At 39.2% G+C, this 23,653-nt stretch overlaps 2 protein-coding genes across 2 annotated transcripts; both read left to right on the top strand.

The window, feature by feature from the left end:
• Positions 1-895: 895 nt before the first annotated feature.
• LOC129160121 (uncharacterized) lies at positions 896-13,743 on the top strand. Its single transcript, XM_070548743.1, has 9 exons — positions 896-1,215; positions 11,606-11,722; positions 11,849-11,952; positions 12,432-12,704; positions 12,789-12,882; positions 13,007-13,074; positions 13,167-13,385; positions 13,488-13,553; positions 13,687-13,743. The coding sequence occupies exons 2-9, from the start codon at positions 11,614-11,616 to the stop codon at positions 13,741-13,743; spliced, it is 990 nt and encodes a 329-aa protein (XP_070404844.1). The 5' UTR covers positions 896-1,215; positions 11,606-11,613.
• Positions 13,744-13,806: 63 nt separating this feature from the next.
• Positions 13,807-23,440, top strand: LOC129161148 (uncharacterized). The gene is given in 12 exon segments (XM_070548742.1): positions 13,807-13,840; positions 13,899-13,961; positions 14,049-14,112; positions 14,156-14,201; positions 14,309-14,368; positions 14,447-14,563; positions 14,686-14,736; positions 14,815-14,877; positions 14,963-15,110; positions 15,168-15,373; positions 15,375-17,077; positions 17,492-23,440. Coding segments are annotated over 12 exon segments (8,055 nt in total). The 3' UTR covers positions 22,992-23,440.
• Positions 23,441-23,653: the final 213 nt, after the last annotated feature.

Here is a 23,653-nt window from a genome sequence, read left to right as displayed (position 1 = left end):
ATCCTACGGAATGAACAAAGGCAGATGAAGAGGTAAAGTTTCAAAAAGATAAACTGACTGGATGCTACCACTTAGGAATACAATCTGGTGGTGAGGAGCTGTTGATCTGATTCCTTTATTCCTCCTATCTGATAGGTGGGCCAGCCCCCTGTGTGGAATTACCATCCAACAGCCTACAGGACAAAATGAAAAGTTCACATGGGTTACAGACTACATTTTGACATGTGTGTTATTCTTCTGGTATTATTTAATGTGTATATATTACTGATATTAGTACATTTTTCATTTTAAAGGTAATGTCATATGCAAGGATCAACTCCTTTATATGTGATGTACGTTAAAAACGGTATAAATAATTAAACTCTAATGCAAGATATGAGAGTACTGTAGAATGTTGTAAAAGCTGAATGTCAGGCTCTATCATGGAGAATGAAATGACTATATATTAAGCATTCTTGCAAGAAAAGGCAAAGCACAGTAGACTGATATCCTAGTATAAAAATACTCACATAAAATAACTGTCACATATTTTAGCATGTGCAAATGGGGTAGGAACCTGCAGCGTGCTGATATGATCATTTGTGCAGCTGATTCCTTTTTCTAGTAAAAAATCACGTGTAAAACATACACAGCATTGTAATTTAAAGAGATGGGGAAAAAAATCAAATTTATGTTTAATGCTCAGTTAATCATTACAGTGTTTGAATTGAAACATGATGTCAAAGTATTCGGTAAAACCAGTAGGAAAATGGCTGCAAGTTCAGCGAACTTATAATTGTTTATTCGACAGGAAAAAAAGAACACCATAAATCTGGCGATGTGGTAAGTAGCACCTACGCTATGGGAGAGGTTTCTACGTGCTGATTTCCGATTTGTAGTGTTTTTTTTTTTTCAAAACTTTATTGAACAAGGTGAAACCGATTTGTAGCGTTACTAATTGTGAAAAAAGTAAAGTGACGTCAAGTCCCGGAGTTCTATTGGTTGTTTGGTTTCAAAAACCGTCTTCCGCCCCACTGATTGGTTGAGACAACCTTTAACTGAAATAGGCGCCCAAAACGCTTCAGTCTTTTACAGACCCGCTTTGAGTGTACCTCGTGTATATTCAGAGTTCTCCCTAACCCTCGTTTTCCAAGTTGGTATCAACCATATTTGGAGAGCTTCCTTCACCTCTGTTCCTCTGTTTGCATTTAACGCAGCGCATCGTCTTCTGTTGAGGTGAGTCAAATTTGCTTGTTTTTTGGCGGTGTTTAAACATGATAAGATTTGGCTGTTGTAAGTTAGCTTCTCTGCTATTCTGCTGGCTCTAAATCCATGTTAATAGCCTGTGTGTGCAAATTTATTTCAGTGGGGTGTTTGTGTAGGCTTGTAAATTAGACCGCTAGTTTTGCTGTAATTGTCAGGGAAAGCATTCTTTGGAAGCTGCGGAGGTCTGGTTTAGCAATGTTCGGTGACTGGGATCAAGGCCGGATTAAACATATGGGCAAGTGGGCAATTGCCCAGGGCCAGAGGTGGAAAGTAATGAATTACATTTACTCACGTTACTGTAATTGAGTAGCTTTTTTGTATATTTATACTTTTTAAGTCGTTTTTAAAAGCTGTACTTTTACTTTTACTTGAGTAAGTTTTTAAAAAAGAATTGTAATTCGCTACATTTTAAATCATATCCGTTACTGAGTAAAAATAAATTATAGGCTAAATAAATTACAAATATTACGTGAAGCAGCGTCGGAACGGAAAGAGACACCTGCATGAGCGCCACGTCTAAACCGTTGGGGGTGTGTGGGTGTACACTTTTGCTCAAAGACATAAGTTCAGTCGATCAACTTGCTGTTCACCTCCTCTCTCCCTCCTCCTGTGGGTTGGAACCCGCACTTTCGCGCACCGGTGTGACGTCATCGGAATTCTGCTCGGTTCGGTAGCCGGACTCGGTTCCGTGTTTGAATTGTGTTTCTCTACCGCTCCGCACGGCAGCGGCAAAATAACGTTTAGCGCTCATAACAAGCGGATTCTCAGCGCTCTGCTCATAAAACAGAAGACCTGCAGGCCTCTGTGATTTAAAGCATTCTCATACTGTTCAGGTGTAAACATGTGCTCCATCGCTGTGTTTGAACTCAGAAGTTGCTTCTTGATGCCACAGATATGTGATGATTTAGCTTGTTTCTTTATTTTAGTCCAGAATAAGAGATTAAATTATTACAAAAGCAGTTCAGTGTAGTTAAATTAGTCATTCAAATGATTCGAACATGCTGCAGTGTGTGTGTGTGTGCGCGCGCTTGCGTGTGCATGTGCGAGCGTGCATGTGTGTGTGTGTGTGTGTGTTACACATATAGAACTGCTTGAGACAGCGTGGTTTCATTAAATGCATCTTATATCTTGGCTGAAGTAATGGCTCAGGAAAATAACTTATATTTCATAAATAATGACATCTTAATAGTGTCTATGATAATGTTTTATCTTATCTTTGGTCTGGGAGGTGTAACTTATCATGATACATGCCTTTTAAAACATGTTAATGTGCTACAAGAGGAGATGAATGCAGTGTGTGTGTGTGTGTGTGTGTGCGCGCGCTTGCGTGTGCGCGCGTGCATGTGTGTGTGTGTGTGTGTTACACATATAGAACTGCATGAGACAGCGTGGTTTCATCAAATCCATGCATCTTATATCTTGGCTGAAGTAATGGCTCAGGAAAATAACTTATATTTCATAAATAATGACATCTTAATAGTGTTTATGATAATGTTTTATCTTATCTTTGGTCTGGGAGGTGTAACATATCATGATACATGCCTTTTAAAACATGTTAATGTGCTACAAGAGGAGATGAATGCATTAATTTAAAGTTCATGTTTGGAGTCCAACTTTCACAGACTGGCTCATGCTGGTGAGGAGACACCATTAGTTCTAGTAACACCTGGGCTCCCAAGGCCTGTTCTGACAGGATATACGTTACGGGACCCTTAAGGATTCCAGTTGGTTGATTGGATGATTATTTAGGAGGACTGGAATGAACAAACTGATTTCAGTGGTGAAGGGTTAAATGAGTGAGTGAACCCACTACCAAGGATGAACTCTGCTAACTTTAAAAATCAGCTGCTCTAAATAAGCATGAAGGTCAGAGAGGAGCTCTAGGATGGACATGGATAAAGGAACTGTAATGTAGAGGTAAAGTAGGGCAGAGCCAACGTTAACAGCTGTCATACGGTCCATCTGAAATATTTGACTTTCATTTAGCTTGTTATGTGACAGGTTAGAGCACAGTCTCATGTTAGAGTTTTGTCATGAAAACATTGAGATAGCTCACATACTGATGGCATCTAAAAATATTTTTTTTTTTCTCAAAATAAAGAATAATGTTAATCACAATTGAAACTAACCATCCTAGAAAAACCTCGTCCAGTCAATGTGCACGTCCTGTTCTCACTGATTGAATAGAAATCCCTCCTTCAAGCCTTGCGGGTTTGAGTGTGTGTGTGTGCGCACACACGAGCGCATTGTGAACTGGCGTTGTGATTTAGCACTACTTGGATGTAGCCATTTTTACGCTTACAAAAATGTAACTAAGTAACTTTTACTTTGAGTACATTTTGTTTACGATACTTTTTACTTTTACTTGAGTAAAAATTTAGGCAAGTGCTTTTACTTGTAATTGAGTAAAAAATTATCAAAGTATTGGTACTCGTCATTAAGTAGGAAATTTTAGTAGTCTTTCCACCTCTGCCCAGGGCGCACGATCTCTAAAGGGCCCAGGGCAGCAAGGGCACGAGCAAAATAGTGTAGGCCTATGTGTAATCTCCCGCTTTATATTAAAGTAGGGTGACCGTACGACCGGTTTTCCCCGGACATGTCCACTTTTCACTCTGTCCGGGCAGATAGGACAAGAAAATAGTTAAATAAAGACAAGAAAACAAAACAAAGTGTTGAAAAGTAAAATGTAGGTAGATTTATCTCCACTACACGTTTTTACCTGTACAAAACAATAAGTTCTACACATGTCATATTTATACATCTGATACAATTCAGATCACCTTCAAAACTCAGTCACACACCCAGGGCCGTTTCAAGACATTTTGGGGGCCAAGGCAAAATGACCCCACCCACCCCCCATAACTGGGCTCCCCAGAAGCCTCTGTGTAATTCATACCCTCTCCAGGAGTGTTAGTTATACAGTGTTTATAAAAGCTCCTCAGACATCGCTGACATGTTATCAGATGGAAAACTAAATTATCAGACACGCTGTCTCATCTGCTGCTTTTCTGAACCTGCAAAAAGTAACAAAACCATTTGAAAGCCACTATTTGTGGATTCTCTGAAAGTTTCTGTGGAGTGTGTGAACACTTATTTTTTCATTGATCCTATCGTCTAATCTCACAGCTGAAACAAGCATCCTTAATAATCTGTGCACAGGAAGCTTACCGTTGCTGTAGTAAAACAAAAGGTATAATAATTTATTATTAATAAAACCTTGTTGCAGCACTAAAGCAGAAAAATTAGATTTTGCAATAAATATGCTAAATATTTACATATGAATTGTTTTGGAGCCCTTTTATTGGCAGAATTTGATATTAATTTAGTTCTTACAAAAAATGGGTCCCAACGTGGTTTGTGTGGCGTTGCCATAGTGTGATGTCATAGGCACAGATCCCCTGTCCTCTTGTTTGGAAATGGAAATATGATCACCCTATATTCAACAAACTGTCCACCCGGGCTTTTGCGCTGCACAGAGACGCTTCGCTGCCTATGACTTTGAACGTCAGTTGAGAGTCAGTCTCATGCAGACTGACCAATGAAGAGAGGGCCTCAAGTTAAGACCCTCTCCTCATTGGTCAGTCCACACGAGGTGGGTCAAAGGTTACCCTGAGCGGGTTACGTGATGTCAGGCATTCAAGTATTGAGTATATTTACTGCATATTACAGTAAAATATTCTGTATGTGACCATATTGTGGTGATCCTTGGGTCGTGATGATGGGGCCCTTGAATATTGTTGCCCAGGGTACAACAAAGTGTTAATCTGGCCCTAACTGGGATGACAGGCTGGAATAAAATGGCGGCTTGTTTAAAGACAGTGTTGGCTGGCAGCCCTGTAACAGTGCTAACCACTGTGCTGCCGTAATAATAACATTAAATAACATTCATGATGACATTTAAAGGGGCATGCCAGTAGGTGTGTATCAGTTTATAACTACATAAGGTATTTTGAGCCAATAAGTTGGTTGTGGATCACTGACTACCATGTTTCTTAACATTACCTTACTCCATCTAGAGTGCTACCAGCAGAGTATGTGGTAAAATGGTAATGGTTGTTAAAACATTAACTTAATATGTGAACTGTAGCTTTTAAGTCAAATGCTACTGGCATAGCTCACCTTCAGTCTGCTGTTGAACAAGGGCTAAACCTTCTAGAATTACCATGTCAAAGACCAATCAAAAGTCCTGATCCATCTCCAACAGCATTTAAAACAGATTCATCTGGAAAGCAACTTTGCACAGGGACGGTTTGTCACAGTTACAGCCTGAGAGAGCTTGTATGGATTGACACAGACCTTGGAAAATGCTCAACAGAAACTTTGGGGCACCGTTTACACAGTCCAAAAAAGGTTTTGCTTATTGAATTCCCATCCACTCTGCTACTTCAAGGAGAGAAATTCACACTGAAAGCAGTCATTACATTTCAGGAGGGCCCAACACCATAAACACTCGGGCATTATGTGACGTTCTGTAACAGGACCTCGTACAGTAGCGGCGTTTAAAACAAAGCTAAAGACCCACTTTTATGGTTTTGCTTTTAATTCTGCAGGTTAGATGTTTATATATATATTTACATGAGTTTATTCTGCTTTTAAATGATAGTTTTTATTTTTAGTCTCTTAGTCTTACTATGACACACACAGACAGATGTGGTCACATTTTTCGTATTGATGCTTTAACCATCTGATGTAATTTATTCCTGTGTGAAAAAAATATATATATATTTAATGGATTCAGGCTAAAAGGAAAAGAAAAAAAAACTTAGAGTCTCTAAGGACATTGTCTTTGTAAACTGTTCTGTAAAGGTAATGCACCTTAATGCCAGTAGAGGGCAGTATGATACTTGGCAGCTGACCGGGACAGTTTGGTGCGGACATTGGCGCAGCCGTTAGCTTTTCCTCATTCTGCAATGAAGAGCTAACGCAGCAACACCATACTGATGTCCTGTCTGCTCATTTGACTGTTTTTAACAGGTTAGTGTCCTCATATAAGAGCGATAAACAGGTGAAAATGGGAGAAAACCGTGTCAAGATGTGTTTGTCAAGCACCTGTTAATCGGTTTGGGAGGAAGTTTTGTTCTTAATGTGTGGTTTAAATGTGCTGTACGCCTGGCGCCCCCCGATGGTGAAGTTGATATGGCGGCACAATAACGGCTTCATGTTTACTTGGATTTTATCCTGTGTGCTCCATGTAAAATGAATGGCATTGCTGAGAAAGAAGTGTTATTTTGTTCATGTAGGTGAAATAGTGAAAATAAGCAAGGTAGTTGATGAGAAAGAGTTATTTAAACTGGTTTGCATTTATATTATTTTAAAGCTCAAGTGGGGTAGAAATATTAAGTTTGTTCCATGAGTGTCTTATTATATTATGAACATGTAGTGATGAACCAGTATTGCAAGAAAATGTCAAATGCGGTAAAATAAGTGTCTGACTATTCAGAATTTGTCAAAAGGGAACTGCTTAAACAAGGTGAATGGTAGAAAATGTGCTGCTTGACATGGTTGAAAGTGTTAATAAAATTCTGCAATGAAGAGCTAACGCAGCAACACCGTACTGATGTCCTGTCTGCTCATTTGACTGTTTTTAACAGAATCACCTGTTGCATGGTCACATACCTGGGACCTGTAACATTACTTTACTGTGCAGCACATTGGTGGCATGCCTCATGCTTGTAAGAGGCTCCAAAAATCAAGGTTGATGATAATGCAGGGTATCCACGGGTCCTTAAAGTCTTAAAAAGGCTTAAATGAGCTTTTCCAAATTTAAGGCCTTAAAAATCCTTAAAAATTAAAAATAATCCTTAAATACAGTTTCCAAAGGTCTTAAATTACCAAGGACCCAATAAACAAGACTTATTTCTATAAAAATTCCATGAATTTCTAGTTGGTGTTCAGCATTTTTTGTGTATGATATTGGCATAAGCGGAACCGTACACATTCAGTCTGTGGTGAAAGGGGGCTATTTTTAGATTAGCATATTCAGGGTTTTACCTGGCTCAAATTGAGGCAGAGGTGGAACCATCTTGACCATGCGCCAACACATGCATACTCTGTGTATTCAACTGCATCACTTTTTTAAAGGCAAAATATTTTTTTGTTAAGTGTTCTAATCTAAGCTTCTGTTGATTAATTGAATATTCCATTTGACAACGTTTCAAGTGAAACAAAACAGGTTTGCTGCTAAAAAATATGAAATGAAACAAACAAAATTGTCAGGCTGAAATAATGGACTTTTATTATGAAAGGCCCATTAATATCAGGGTGTCCGCGGGGTTTTAAAAAGTATTAAAAAGTGATAAATAAAAATAGTCAAATTTAAGGCCATTAAAAGTGTTAAATTTGGTCTCGGAGGTATTATTTTTTCCAAATTAGGTTTTTTTTTCAGACTATCAGGTGTCGTATTCTGAACATCGACATAGAAATATATTCCGAATGAAATGTTTTGAACGATTATAAAAACAAAACAAGCCGATTATTTGCTCCTCCCACTTGCGCTGCCCTGAGTTGCAAATGAAGCGCTCCTCCACAGTGTCGCCAACTTAGCGACTTTGACGCTATTTCTAACAGCTTTTCAGACCCCCTTCTTGACTTTTTTAATCCTAAAAGTACCTAGTGAACACCTCAGAAACATCTCTGGTAACCCTTAGCTACTTTCTGGATAACTGTCGTCGACATTTCCTGCAGGTTAGCTAAACACTCCGCCTGCGCTCCGGACCGTTCTTCAGGACATTAGGAAAGGGAATGATGTAGTGATGTGTCAGTCGCTAAAGAAACAGCTCTCGGAGCGGCTCTCTGTTGGAGTAACCAGAGTGAGTGACACACACCGTACCTGCGGACTCCTGAGCCGCTAAAAACAGCTAATGTGCGCGCGCTAAACACACGTGCAGCTTGCCCCAGATTGCTGTGAGACCGGGTTGGGGGGTGGGGGGTGCAGCTGTGGTTGGGACAATTATTACATTAACTGATGGACCTGTAAATAATAGTTTATAAATAAGGTAGAATAAGTTCCTCACGCTGATAAATAATAACTAATCTCTCTGAGGACACGGTGCTAGTGCACGCTCCTACAGCACCTTGACACGACTAAATAAATGTTATGCAACATTTTGTGAACATCAATTTATTTGCATGTATTTGTTATAAATGCTACTGTATAATTATTGCTGTCAGTATTTGCAAGATATTGGTATTTGGATCTGTACTGGTTAGACTTAAATGAGTTAAACCAAGGTCTATAGCCCTTGGGTCATAAACTAGGAGCTATAAGTATATTGGACTTTTTATACTGGGAATCAGGAGTTCTTTTAGTGATCATCTTGTTTCTTATTTATTTTTGCCCTGATTGTGCCCTGAGCAGTTTTATGACTGAATAAAAAAAAATAAAAATAAAAATCTACATAAAATGAAAAATCGTCTTAAATAATCGAGATCTCAATTTAAGTCACAATAATCGTGATTATTGTTTTTGCCATAATCGAGCAGCCCTACTTTAGCATATCCGGTCACATAATGATGATGTCATATTCAGTGGTCGTTCTGCATCATTTCTGGCCTCGTGGTCAACTGTCTGAACCGCTGAACAGAAGTGCCTGGCTTATTTTCTAAGTAAAATAAATATGTGCAATACATTGTCAACATCAGTGAGTCTCTAAGTCTATGCTTTTTGTATGTTATATATGTTAAAATATGTGTAAATAGGTAGCTGATTAACACTTGCAATTTAGTGTTGTGACGGTTTTAAAAAAATTCTGAAGGTAGTAAAAAAAAGTATTAAAAAGTAGTAAATTTTACTTACGGATTGCTGTATATACCCTGAATATGCACTAGATTGGTGTTTAGTTCCTTTTTTCCCATTGGATATTTATAGTTAAAATATTTTTAAATATTTGACCTACATTTCAGTAACATTTTAGGTTTGTATTAAAAACACTCATCTCAGTCTAAATGACACATAAATATATTCAGTAAAATATCATTAACATGCATTTTTATTGGATATGGTAATAATATTTAATTTCTGCTGCTAACAATGTAACAGTGGCGTGTCTGTTATGTACGGCTTGTGAATAATCCAGTTCAAATTATGTTCAAAGATGGAAGCGTTTGTGAATTATATACTACAATGGCTTGCCGTAGGACTTGTAGCAGTAATGTGACTCGTATCTGCAGCGGTTCTGATGAGTACTGCTGCAGGATGCAGAATAAACAGTATGGTGGGGACTTTTCATCCGCTTGTAGAGTTTAGTCTTTCTTAATTTTACGATCATCATGTATTTTTCTGTGTGCCACTTGATAATGAGACTGCTACCTGTTAGCTTTAGCATTAGCCAGTCTGCGTGTAGCTGCACTTTTGATCCCAAACTTTGGACCGGTTCTGCCTTTGTGCCTTTGCTCGTTCCTTTATTTTCCTCCACTGCATCCAGATTTCCACACTGTGCGCCAGCTAAAAGCATTTTTCTTACACGTAACTTACTTTTGTTCAATAAAGTTCTGGGGAAAATAGAAATTCGAAGATGTTGCACCAGTGCTTTGTTTAAAAATAGACAGACACGCACAGACAGTTTTTGTCGTCGCACTGTACAGCTCTGCTATGGAAGAGCCTGGGTGAAATCAGGACGTCAATAGCACCAACCATAGATATGTACCAACTAGTGAGAAAAGCAAGTTTTGATCTTTGTCTGCTGCGGTTTTGCCGCTTTTCGGTGAACCGCTGCTCATACAACGCCCTAGTGGCGCAATGGTGCATCTGCTGTTAAAATAACATCAATATAGCTGGGGGCAGAGTGAAATCAGGCTGGGGCGGCACAAAATTAGCTGGAGGCAGCCACCACACAAATTAGAATGCAGGAAAAACCCTGGCACATTAGTTGATTAAGCTAGTGGGAGCTTGCGCCATGGGGAAGTGCAAGTTTTATGGTAACTGGATGGCTAATCCCACGTTCGTGACGTGGTTAACACCAGTTCCAGGCAATAGCTGGAAATTATAGCTTGAATTTAATTTTAAAAATAGCTTACATTTGGTCAAAGTGGCCTTAAAGGTCTGAAAAAGTCTTAAATTTGGCTCCCTTAAACCTGCACATACCCTGTAATGAAGACGAGTATTAGAATTTGTCTTAAACCCGAAATTGCATTTTTTTAATTATTATTACACTCTTCAAAGGGTAGAACCAGAAAAATGCCTTTTTCAGCAGGTTGGCATGGCAGCTTGTTAGCAGTCAGAGAGGAGAGTCTGACACATGAGACATATGAAGATTTGTTTAATTTCTACAGCAGCATTGTTGTATCAGCTCAGCCGTAATAGAAGTTGGTGTTTTGGAATAAATGATTAATAAAGTCTCATTTTGCATTTGCTTTCAGGGCAACTAGCAGTGAGCATGTAGCTAATGTTGGCTGACTAGGAGGTGCTGCTGGTGAACATAAATGTAGTATAGCAATGTTATATTTACTAAATAGAAACAACAAACATGATCAAATGTACTTGTGAAAAGTAATCCCTGAGCTATGCAACTTCAGAGTATTCAGGCTGGTCCCTGTTCATCTCAGTAAAGTGTAGCTGACATGCTGGAGCTTGAGTCTGCCTCCATTGCATGTTGCCTACATGTCTTCAATGTTGAACACAGTTCATTTGTTTGATATAGTGAAACTGCTCCTGTACAAACTAATGAAGGCTGAGGACACATTTTTGCAGTTAGATGAAGGTGTTAAAAAGACAAACGCACCGCAAGAAGTTAAGTAGCATTTCTGCTTGTTAAACAGTCAATTACTTACAAACTTTAGGGGGTGCTAAAAGCAAGCAGGAACTGCATTGTTTCCCTTTTAAGGTACAAAACTGGTTATTTTGTATGTTTAGAACTTTACTTAAAGAGCAAGTCAACCCCTACCAGAGTCTAACTCCACTCTCACTTCATGTTTGAAAAATGCAACAAATGCTGTTGCCTGGCAGACCGGGAAGGCGGAGCTGCTAACAAATACACACACAGGCTCACAACATCATTGTGACATCATAATGTACCAGTTTACATCATAGCATACCTCTTAGCCAATAGCGGTGGCAGATTTAAATTAAAATACAGTGCAGAGTTTTTACCTGACAACGGCACAACACTGCCAGTTTTAGGCAGAATATTTAAATTTGAACTAAGATGCACTGAAGTGCCAAGTTATTGACTACACGTGTCTGCCTCACGATTAGACACTCGTTTATTTAGTTTATCAGCAAAAAATAGTTTAGTTGGGGGTGACTTGCTCTTTAATGTTTAACAAGTGACAGGCAACTTGTGTGACAGTCAGTTGTGTAGTGCTTGGAGCTAATGTGGGGTTGCCTTCTAAATAATTAACTTACTTTATTTGTTTCAAACAGCATTCACCATGCCTGGCAAAGTGTCCAAACGCAAGGCGGATGCTGCCAAGCGCAGCAAACGTCCACCTCCGCCCCTGCGTATTGGGATTCCAACGCCTAGCAGTGACGACGTTCATCGTATGTATTTAGTAGAACAAAGCATTGTAGTGTTATGCAATTCATTTAATTTATACTGTATTTATGTAAGTTGAAAAAATTATTGGACAAAAAAAGATTGATTTTTTTTGTGTGTGTGTTTTTAAGTCTCTGGTACCGGCTGGCGCCATAGAGTTCGTCGTTGGCCAACTAGTGCAGTGTCCAACAAATCTCACAAGTTGGTCCTTCCGGGTGGGATTCCTGACAAGAAAGTGAGTGAAATGTTCACAAATATTTAAAATGTAAATATAGATTTCCTTCCAATACTATGCAGCAGTACTATGGGATCCTAAGGAAACAGTCAGATGGTGATGAAGCTGCTATCAGTTACAGTGCTGCAAACGGATTGAATCGGCTTCTTTTAGACTTGTGCCCCAAGTCTACCAACTTTTGAATCTTAATAGAAAACCTAGTTGCAATCATCTTCCTTTTTATTCAGTGTTTCTCAATCTGTGATTTAGAACTTAAACTGCTCAGTTATTTTTACATGTCTGTATTTTTATTTACATGTCATTATGTTGGTGTATTTTGTAATTGGTTTTACCATTTCATAGTTTATTGTTTGTAAACTTTGACTGTTTAATGTTATCTCTTTCTTCCTGAAAAGCATATTGCATTGTCTTTTGTATGAAATGTCATTTAATACAGATAGTTTTATATGAAAATGTATTTATTTCTTTTTCTAATTTAGTTCGTCCTACTTGTTGGGGACTCCCACTTGAGGTCCGTGGCAGACGGCATAGTCCCTATGCCGGTTGGCGGCCTCGCTTTTGGAGTGATGTCCACTCCAGGAGCTTGTGCAGATCTTCTGCGCCTTGAGGTTTCACAGGCTGTGTTACCTCGGGAGCCTGATGCTGTTTGCGTCATGGCTCCTTCTAACAACCTTACGGCCAGCAGAACAGTTGAAGAGGCAGGGGATGCTTTTGAGCGGTATCTTTTGGCTATTCTCAGTCGCTGGCCTAAGGTGAGGAGCTGATTTGTGTAATTTTGGAGGTATAGGAAGTGACTGTAAACGTATATTAAAAAAAATATTTCTTAATTTTTTTAGGTTTTCTGTACCGCCATGATTCCCCGTTTAGTTGGATCCTGGGAGCGTCAAGACCTGTTTCAGCAGGAGTACCACCGCAGATCGGCTAAGCTACGTAAGTTGCAACATAATTGGATAAAAAGGTAGTATTGACGACAAGTGTTATTGCTATATACTCTTAGGCATCAAACAATCACATTTCATAACTTTACATTAATTTTTTTCCTTCTGCTTCAAAGGTGTAAGTTACGTGCCGATCCACGATGACCTACCCAGGTACCGTCGCGAACTGTGGTGCCGTGATGGTGTAAGTATATTGCTTGGAAGAAAACGAGGTAAAGATTCATAAATTTGAGGTAATAAATTTGTATTTTCTTTTGTTTGTGTTTGTGGTTGCAGATCCACCTCAGTGATGACCACGGGATGCCTATACTCACGCAACTGATGTGGAATGCCTCCTATCAGTTCTTGGAGACACCCGCACTAAAGCCACTGGTGCAGCACCAGGTGTCTCGTCCGCTGAAAGCGAGTATTGTGCCCCGTGTGGTTGTGAAGGGTGTGGAACGCATTCCACCTCCACGCCCTTCCGAATGGACGTTCGTGAGACCTAGCGGGAAGGTGAGACACTTTATAAAGTATAAATATTGTAAAATGTTTCTAATTTTAAGCAGCTGTGCCACTAATGCTTCTTAATGTGTTTTCTTTTATTTACCATTGCAGAGGAACCATTCAGGGGAATTTGAAAAGGCTTCTAATTCCCCCAAGAAACGAGTGGTTCTTTCTGAGGTTTGTGAATGTTTTTGATGAATCTTTTTCAGAGAATTTTGATTAGATGGTAATATGTGGTGAATTTTCTTCAATAGACTGATGACACTTCAGTGGCCTTGAAGGAGTGTTTCATCCCCCTGAATCCCGTTAGGTTCTCACCTACAATTCTGGCTGCCATGGACACGCTTGCTCCATCGGCTCTTGGTGATGTTCCCACAGACATCCAGGTATCTTTAGACAAAGGCTTTATTATCTCTTAATGTATAGTGTAATGGTGTTCCTGATGGTTGTAATATGGGCTGTCGGTATGTCATTTTTAAAAGTATTACACTAAACTAAAAAATAATACTTTTGTTTTTGTAGACTACGTCTGTGGGACATCGCAAGAAGCCTGCTGTCTTGAAGCCCAGGCCAGTAAAGCAGCGGGTAAATAATTGTTTGATTAATTAAAGACTCTTGCACACAAATACGTTATGGTGTCAGTGATCATACAACTGTTGTGAATTACTTCAGTTCTTGGAGACATCCTCACCAAAGCCACTGGTGCAGCACCAGGTGTCTCATCCAGTTACGGCAAGTAATGTGCCACGCGTTGTTGCGAAGGTTGTGGAAACCATTAGACCTCCACCCCCTTCCCAATGGACACCCGTGAGACCTGATGGGATGGTAAGATACTTTGTAAAGTATAAATATTCTTAAAAGTGTATGACTTTAGGTGACACTGCTAGTAATGCCTTTAAATGTGCGTATTATTCTTTTTTTAATCATTACAGAGGAACCATTCAGGGGAGTCTGCTTCTGATCCCCCCAAGAAAGGAGTGGTTCTTGGTGAAGTTAGTGAATGTTTTTGATTACATTTTTTTAGATTATTTCCATGTAGATGGTAATATCTGGTCAATCTTGTTCAATAGGTTGGCACTCCAGTGGCTGTGAAGGAGTGTTCCATCCCACGGTTCTCACCTGACAATGTGGTTGCCATGGACACACTTGCTCCATCGGCTGGTTCGGATGGTCCCACAGACATACAGGTAACTTCAAAGCAAATGTTATTATCTTTTAATGTAAAGTACTTTCTGATGTTTGTAATATGGGCTGTCTGTATGGTATATTTGAAAGTATTGTACTTAAACGTATTATTTTCTGTTTGTAGACTACGTCTGTGCGACATTTTAAGAAAGCAGCTAGGCGTGTCCAGCAGGAGGTTGATTCATTAAATTATCTGGCATACAAATACATTGTGGTGTTATTTTTGTTAACTGTTGTTGTTCTTGAAGTATAGGTTGCATCCCCACCTTGCATAAACCCTCTTGCAGACATGGAGTCTGTTCATTTTAGGAAGGAGGTAAGAAGTGTGTGTTTCAAACATAAAAACTAAACAAATATTGATGGTGTTTAGGATGTATTGCCCTTTAATTTCTTTTATATAGGTGTTGGACTGTGACCAGCTGCCTTTACCCCACCATCAGGAGGCATCTGGTTGTCCTGGGTCTGTCTCTGGGTCTGGTGCTGCCCATGCTGTGATGCTTCCTTCTGGCCAGAAGGGTGATTGCCATCACGCGCATGCATCACCCAGAGGTCAGTCCACTAACACCCCTTCGTGCATGCGTTCACAGGTTTTGCTATCGTCTCTAGTTCCAGAGACAACTGTTCAAGAACCTTCAAGCTGTTCTGTTGTAAATAATTCTGATGAAGATGATACAAGCTTACACAAGGATGATAAAGTTTTAGACTCTATCCTAGGATCATTTCACCAGGGCGATAGGCGTTTTAAATATGGGGGAGTTCAGTGTGCAGCTATTACTGTTGTTGCTTTAACAAAGCACAAACAGAAGACTGTTTTTTTCTTGGGATTTTGCCGTGTTGGATAACGTTGTTGAGTTAGGAGATGAGCTGTACACAGATTTGCGCGACAACAAAAAGATTAGAGGTGGACATGAGTTTCTCTCTGTTCCAGACTTGCCAAAGGAAATTGACATAGAAGAACAGCGTTTTAAGCTTGTTTACGGGGATTTTGTTTCAGGAGATGTAGATGTAGTTGAAGGCGAGTTAATAGATGCTGGTGTGTACACTCCTCTCCTGGATGGATTGAAGAAGATGTGCACACAGCATGAAACTTGCATTATGACATTAAGTGGCAATACTTGCGCTATCATTTGTGATAATGGACGTTATGCTGTAGTAGATTCCCATGCACGCTCCGCAGACGGCATGGTAGACCCGACAGGACAGAGTGTAGTTGTGTACTTTGCAAACCTTGATAATGTTTTTCAACATTTTCAGAGGTTTGCTAGTAAACTAGTGGGATCTCAGAAGTCATTTGAGATCACTGGAGTGGATATTGTTCAGATGGACACATTTAAAAATGTATCTGAACAAACAAGCGCAGTTCCCACGAAGGCCAAAGGGGAGAAGCGCAAAAGGTCATCCACATCCACAGCATGCAAAAGGATGAAGATTGATGATGTTAAGGATATGGACTCTGTTGTTTTTGTTAGTGATGTTGCGACAAAGGTTTTGCAGTTTGATCCCATCTCTAGTGATGTGTCAGAGGTTCTGTGTAAACGGTTGAATGTGGAGTATGAAAAGTGTGATTATGCTTGTTGTGGTGTTGGTGAGTTGGGTGTACCATGTGTGAATGAGGAAATAGTGGGTGATGGAAACTGTTTTTTCAGGGCAGTAAGTCGAGCTGTTACTGGCACCCAGAAACATCATAGAAAAATTCGGCTTGCTGTGGTAAACCAGTTAAAAAGGAATCCTCAAACATATCAAAGTATTTTAAGAAGTGAGTATTCCTCGGTTCCACACTATCTTAACTCGTCTAGGATGCAATATGTAGGAAACTGGGCAACTGAGGTAGAAATTCAAGCTGCCGCTGATTATTTTGGCATTAACATTTTCACTTACTGTAATGATAAATGGCTTGAATACAGCTCCAACAGCAGCATATCTAATCAAGGTGTTTATTTACAAAATTGTAATGGTAACCATTATGAGACAGTCATTTGTGTTAAACAGCCTAACATGGAAACATGTTATGGGTATTGCAAGACTGTAGATGATTCTGGAAAACGTAACACTCGACAAGCTGCTACTGAACCTTTAAAGCATCGTTTAGAGACCATAAAACCTGTGTCTTGTTCCATAGAAGCACATGATGCCCGTGTGTTTGATCATGCCAATGCTTTTACTCCTCTGTCAGCAGATGTTTGTAAAACTCTTTGTAACATGTTGAAAATAGATTATGACAAACACACTTCCCAAGACTCTACACCATGTGGGACTTTAGGAAATGTGTGTAAGACAGAGGATATTGTAGAAGATGGTAATAGTTTTTTCAGAGCTGTAGCTCATTCAATTAGTGGGTCACAGAAAGGCCATCGTAAGGTCCGACTTTCTGTTGTTTCATACATGTTAAAAAATACTGAACAGTGTCAACAGTTCCTGGGAAAACATGCTTCTGTGTCACAATATATAGAACACTCACAGATGAAGTATGTAGGTCACTGTGCTACAGAAGTAGAATTTAGGGCTGCAGCTAATATGTTAGGCGTGCACATATTTATTAATAATGGTACTAAGTGGATCAAATATAGTCCTAAATCCAGTAATTTCATCATTGAGGGACTATATTTGTCAAACTGTAATAATATTTTTAAACCTATTATTTGCACTAAGCAGGGTGACAAAGAAACATGTTTGGGTTTTTGTAAAGTTCAGTCTCTGTCAGACACTGTAAACAGGTGCAGAAGATCAACAAAAAAGCAGTTAAATGCTGACCCAAACATTAAAAGTATCAAAATTAATAAAGTTTTGTCTAAATATAAAAAACAAAAAAGGTATTTTACAAAAGCCTTTCGATATAGAAATGACAATACATTTAATGAAAAAGTTAAAACTCAGTACCAAAAATTATATAAGACAAGTTTTGAATACAGAATGACAAAAATCAACTCCAGCAAATTTAAATACAAATTTGTTTCCACACATAAACAGAAAGTTAAACAGATTAGTTCATATAACTATCGTCATAAATTGTCTTACAGAGAAAACGTTAAACAGAGGAGTATTCATGAATACCACCATAATTTATCTTATCAACAAAAAGTAAGAGAGTTGAGTAAAAGGCAGTATCTTAAAGTTGAACATAAAACCCGATTAATAGAAAGTACAAAGCACAAACGAGAGCTGATTAAATTAAAGTCACAACACTTTGATTTTGTCACCGAGCAATTTTTGGAGAAGGTAAAAGATGGACCTGACTTTGTGTGTTGTGTATGCTCTCGATTGTTATTTAAACATCAGGTCTTAAATTGTCGCAAAGATTATTATAAAAAAACCAAAGAAATGTCACTTATAGCAGATAAATGTATAAGTGAAGATTATGTGCATAGATGCTCCAGTGCCTGCAAGTCACCATGTGAGTTTTTCAATACATCTAGAAATTCATTGTATATCTGTTACACCTGCCATTATAAAATTAACAATTGTCAAATACCTCCACAGAGTTCAATCAACAAACTGACTGTTGATCCCATCCCACCTCAGTTGGCACGATTAAATACATTAGAGCAACATTTGATAGCTTTAAATATACCATTTATGAAAATGTTGGCTCTGCCTAAAGGTGGTCAGAATGGAATTCATGGTCCTGTAACTTGTGTACCAGCAAATATAGTTGAAACGTGCAGTTTGTTACCACGCACCAACATGGAGGGGTCTTTATTACCTGTAAAGTTAAAACGTAAATTAACATATAAAGGCCATTATGATTATCAGTATGTTGACGCAGTGCATGTCCAGGAAGCTCTTCAGTATTTAAAACATCATAATTTACATTACAAAGATGTACAGTTCAATGAAGCGTGGATTAATGAATTTTCTCGTGTGGATGACCATTCTGTATCGGAAAAGGACAGTGTTGCTGATAAAGATGAGGGTGCGTGCATAGAAGAGGATGAAGATGAACTGCTGCATGATCGACAGCAACACTGTATGTTTCAGGACACCTGTCTCATGCCAGTGGATATAGGACAAGAAGCATTAGATCAGTATGTTGACAACGTGTTAAATGTAGCTCCTGGTGAAGGTAATAATCCAGTGAAATTGCTTTCTGATGTTACAAATGAGGCAAAATGTTTCCCTGTATTATTTCCTTCAGGATCAAAAACGTACCACGAAAGCCGCCAATATAATTTGACATTGAATCGTTATTTTAACACTAGACTTCTTCACGCTGATGGGCGATTTGCTCATAATGTCGAATATATCTTTTTTGCGCAGTACATGTCTGAACTGGAGCAGGTTGTGTCTAAAGTTTCTATAGCTCTGCGTAAAGGTAAAAGTGGTGAATTCCATGACTTGCGTAAGTTGGTAAAGGATCAGGATTCCTTAAATAAGCTGTTGGAGTTTGATGATGGGTATCGTTTCCTCAAACCTATTCGGGGCACACCTGCATTTTGGCAGACTGCACAACGCGACCTGCTGGCATGTGTTAGAATGCTGGGCAAACCTACATGGTTTGCATCGTTTTCATCAGCAGATATGAGATGGACTAATCTCCTGTACAGTATTTTGAGACAGGAAGGCAGAACACAGACAGTGGAACAGCTGGAGTGGGCTGATAAATGTGAACTGCTGCGTAGAAATCCTGTCACTGCTGCCCGAATGTTTGATTTTCGATGGCACGTCTTCTTAAGAGAAGTTCTTATGTCTCCTGCCAATCCCATCGGTAAGATTGTAGATTACTATTATCGTGTTGAGTTCCAGCAGCGTGGTTCTCCACATTGTCATTGTCTGTTTTGGGTTTCTGGTGCTCCAGTTTTAGACAAGAACACAGATGAGGAGGTCACTGCATTCATTGACAAATATGTGACATGTGAACTTCCTTCTGAAGAAGATTCACTGTCTGAAGTAGTCTCATCTGTGCAGCAGCATTCAAAACGACATTCAAAGACTTGTAAAAAGAAAAATACTGTTTGTCGTTTTAATTTTCCACGACCTGCATCTACTAGAACTTTTATTAGCCGTGGTGAAAAGTATCAAGATGCAGCGAAGACTTGTAAATGCGATAAAACCGAGTCTACTGTGCAGTGTCCCTGTTTGTCTCAAGATAAAGCACGTAAACAAGAAATGGACAAAGATGTAGCTAGTGCCATTTTAACTAAAGTAAAGACTGCTATTTCTAGTGACGACTGTCCATATACCAGTGTGGAAGATCTGTTTAGAGGCCTGGGTATTAGCCAGGAATTATTTGAAACAGCATATAAACGATTTTGTAGAAATACACATGTTGTTTTGAAGAGGCAAGTTAATGAGATTTGGATTTATCAGTATAGCAGGTTGCTGTTAAAAGCTTGGAATGCTAATATTGATATCCAATATTGTGTAGATGCTTATGCATGTTGTGTTTATATAGTATCTTATATGTCCAAAAGCGAGCGGGAAATTGGCCTTCTGCTTGCTAATTCTCAAAGAGAAGCAGCTAAAGATAATGTTAGTGCTAAAGAGGCTTTGAAGACACTCGGAAATGTTTATCTTCATAACCGAGATGTTTGTGCACAGGAAGCTGTGTACAGACTAACCAACATGCATCTAAAAGAGTGTTCTAGAAAAGTAGTTTTTGTTCCCACTGGTGATAATGTAGTTAAAATGAGCTTACCCATTGCTGTTTTAAGACAAAAGGCAATGTCACAGGATCTCAGTACCGACGACATGTGGATGTGCGGCATAGCTGACCGTTATAAGAACAGACCTAATGATAGTACATTTAATGACATGTGCCTTGCGACGTTTGCTTCAGAATATCGTGTTTTGAGTAAAAACGAGAAATGTAAAAACCCCGTACAGTTGAGTAGTGATTTCGGATTTGTCGCAAAAAGAACTCGGACTAAGCCAGCCGTTGTTCGTTACGCCCGTTTTTCTGAAACCAGAGAGCCAGAGAAGTTTTATCAAAGCATGTTGCAGTTGTTTCTGCCACATCGCTTTGATACTGAACTTAAGCCTTCAACCTGTGAAACATTTGAGGAGTTTTACCGAACCGGTTTTATTAGATTTGTTGATGGAGCAAACCGTTCTGTAAAGTCTGTTGTAGATTTAAATCGGGGTAAATATGAATTGGAATCTGATCATTTGGAGGCTTTGGACAATATTGTTGGTGATGCAATGTTAGAGAATGCTTGGTGTGAGTTGTGTCCAGAGTTGGAGGTTGAGCATTTGGAATGTTTGGAAATATTGAAAGAGAGCTCACAAACGGTAAACGATGATCCAGAAATCATCCCAGATTTGGCTCCGTCATCTAAGGACATTGGACAATTAGAGAAGAGAAACGTCATGAGTAGAACTGAAGGCCTGGCATTAATTAGATCTTTGAATGAGAAACAGTTCTCTGTTTTTAATCAGATCCGGCAGTGGTGTATAGATAAAGTTAATGGCGTTAATCCTGAACCACTGCATATTTTTGTTACTGGCGGTGCGGGCACAGGGAAAAGTCACTTGATTCGCGCCATAGAGTATGAAGTTAAAAGATTACTCTCACCTACTTGTAATCATCCCGACAACACGTGTGTGCTCTTAACAGCTCCCACAGGTATAGCAGCATATAATTTGGAGGCCACAACAATCCACTCAACATTTTCTATAGGAAAGGATGTACGCTTACCGTACACTCCTTTGGGAGAAGAGAAGCTCAATTCTTTGCGTTCTCGATTTTGCGATCTCCAGCTTCTCATTATAGATGAAATATCAATGGTAGATCACAACCTCTTATCCTATGTCCATGGTAGATTGCGGCAGATTAAACAAACGGGGAACTTTTCACCTTATGGGAACGTCAGTGTTGTGGCTGTTGGAGATTTTTTCCAGCTACCTCCTGTTAAAGGGAAACCACTCTATTCTGATGGTGTAGGTAGCAGCATATGGACTGATCTATTTAAAGTTGTTGAATTAACAGAGATAGTTAGACAAAAAGATGCAGTGTTTTCCCAGCTGTTAAATAGGATTAGGACTCATTCCAAAGGTCAACCGCTGTTACCTGAGGATTTACAGATTCTAAAAACTTGTGAAACAGGTGAGGTGAGCTCAGCCTTACACATATTTGCGACGAATAAACAAGTAAATGAGCACAATATTATTCAGTTATGTCAGACTTGCCCTGATTATATATCGTTTAAAGCCAAAGATTATGTTAATGATAAAAAAACTGGTAAACTGAAGTTATTGGAAGGTAATCATGCTAGAGCTTCTAACACAAATTTAGCTGAAGAGTTATTGTTGGGTAAGGGTGCGCGTGTGATGTTGTGCAAAAATGTGGATGTTGCCGATGGTTTGGTAAACGGGGTCTGTGGTATTGTGACGGAAATTATAATGCAGGAAAATGACACCTTTCCTAAAAAGGTTTATGTTCAATTTGATGACCATCGTGTAGGCTTGCAGAGGAGGAAAACCTCCCAGTCTCTGTCATCAAATTTAGCTGGTTCCACACCTATTGAACCAGAAGAGGAAAGAGCCACTGTTAAAGGTGGATTACGACGTCAATTTCCTCTCAAACTGGCATGGGCATGTACTGTCCACAAAGTACAGGGCTTGACTGTTAACACAGCTGTGGTCAGTCTCAGTAAAATATTTGCACCTGGCCAAGCATATGTTGCCCTTAGTCGTGTCACGACTCTTTCTGGGCTCACGATTCAGAAGTTTGATGCAAACAGAATCTACTGTAAAGATGACATCACGGTTGCTGTCAGTAGGATGGCGCCCCTTCTGAGTGGACATACACAGTGGGACAGATTTAACACATCTGTCTTTACTTGCTTTTTAATGAATGTCCAAAGTTTGAATAGACATGTTAAAGACTTGGCTTTCTGCACACGGCATTTGCAACCAAGTTGTATTGCTGTAACAGAAACATGGCTGACTACAGCCTGTCCAGATACGGTAAAGATTGATGGGTACAGTTTTTACAACTGTCCACGACATTTATCGTATACTAGTAATCAAGCGGCATTGGCGGCGTTGCAAGACCAACAACGTGGTGGTGTTGGCATCTATACTGCACAAGGAGTGGCCTTTGAACTTTTAAAGCTTCAAGACGTGAACTTGGAGTGTTTAACTTACAAATTTGTTAGTTTAAACCTACTAATGGCTGTAATTTATCGGCCCCCTTTGTATCCTCTTCCTGTATTCCAAGCAAATTTAGTAAAGTTGCTTGATTGGTTGGAGCCTCAAAGTGAGAACGTATTGCTGATGGGGGATTTTAATGATGACATTTTAAAGTCATCTGCGGTGTTGAAAATTGTGACTGACAGAGGCTATGCCCAAATAGTCACAGATCCAACCACAGAAAGGGGCACTTTAATAGATCACATTTATATAAAATCAAAGGTTTATGAAATGGAGGCAGTTGTTATGCCAACATATTTTAGTGACCATCAGGGAATTTTTTGTGGATTTAAACAGTTGTAGCTTTTTTTCCTGATCGGGTCATCATGTATGTCGTAAAATGGTTTTAGTACTTTGTGGTGAAAATAGTGATGTGTCATTGGAAATGGCTGTAGTGACTTTTATCGGTAAACTGGGAATAATGTGTGGTGTTAAATGGCTGTAGTGATTTTTATAGGTAATCTGGGCATCATGTGTGGTGTTAAATGGCTGTAGGGATTTTTATAATAATCTGGGCATCATGTGTGGAGTTAAATGGCTGTAGGGATTTTTATAGGTAATCTGGGCATCATGTGTGGTGTTAAATGGCTGTAGTGATTTTTATAGGTAATCTGGTTATCATGTGTGGTGTTAAATGGCTGTAGGGATTTTTATAAGTAATCTGGTTATCATGTGTGGTGTTAAATGGCTGTAGGGATTTTTATAGGTAATCTGGGCATCATGTGTGGTGTTAAATGGTTGTAGTGTTTTTTATAGGTAATCTGGGCATCATGTGTGGTGTTAAATGGCTGTAGGGATTTTTATAAGTAATCTGGGCATCATGTGTGGAGTTAAATGGCTGTAGGGATTTTTATAGGTAATCTGGGCATCATGTGTGGTGTTAAATGGCTGTAGTGATTTTTATAGGTAATCTGGTTATCATGTGTGGTGTTAAATGGCTGTAGGGATTTTTATAAGTAATCTGG

The sequence above is a fragment of the Nothobranchius furzeri genome, chromosome 2 (genome assembly GCF_043380555.1).
Source record: "Nothobranchius furzeri strain GRZ-AD chromosome 2, NfurGRZ-RIMD1, whole genome shotgun sequence".
Taxonomy (NCBI): domain Eukaryota; kingdom Metazoa; phylum Chordata; class Actinopteri; order Cyprinodontiformes; family Nothobranchiidae; genus Nothobranchius; species Nothobranchius furzeri.
Note: the sequence above shows the minus strand (reverse complement) of the source record. Positions and strands in the feature narration are given on the sequence as shown.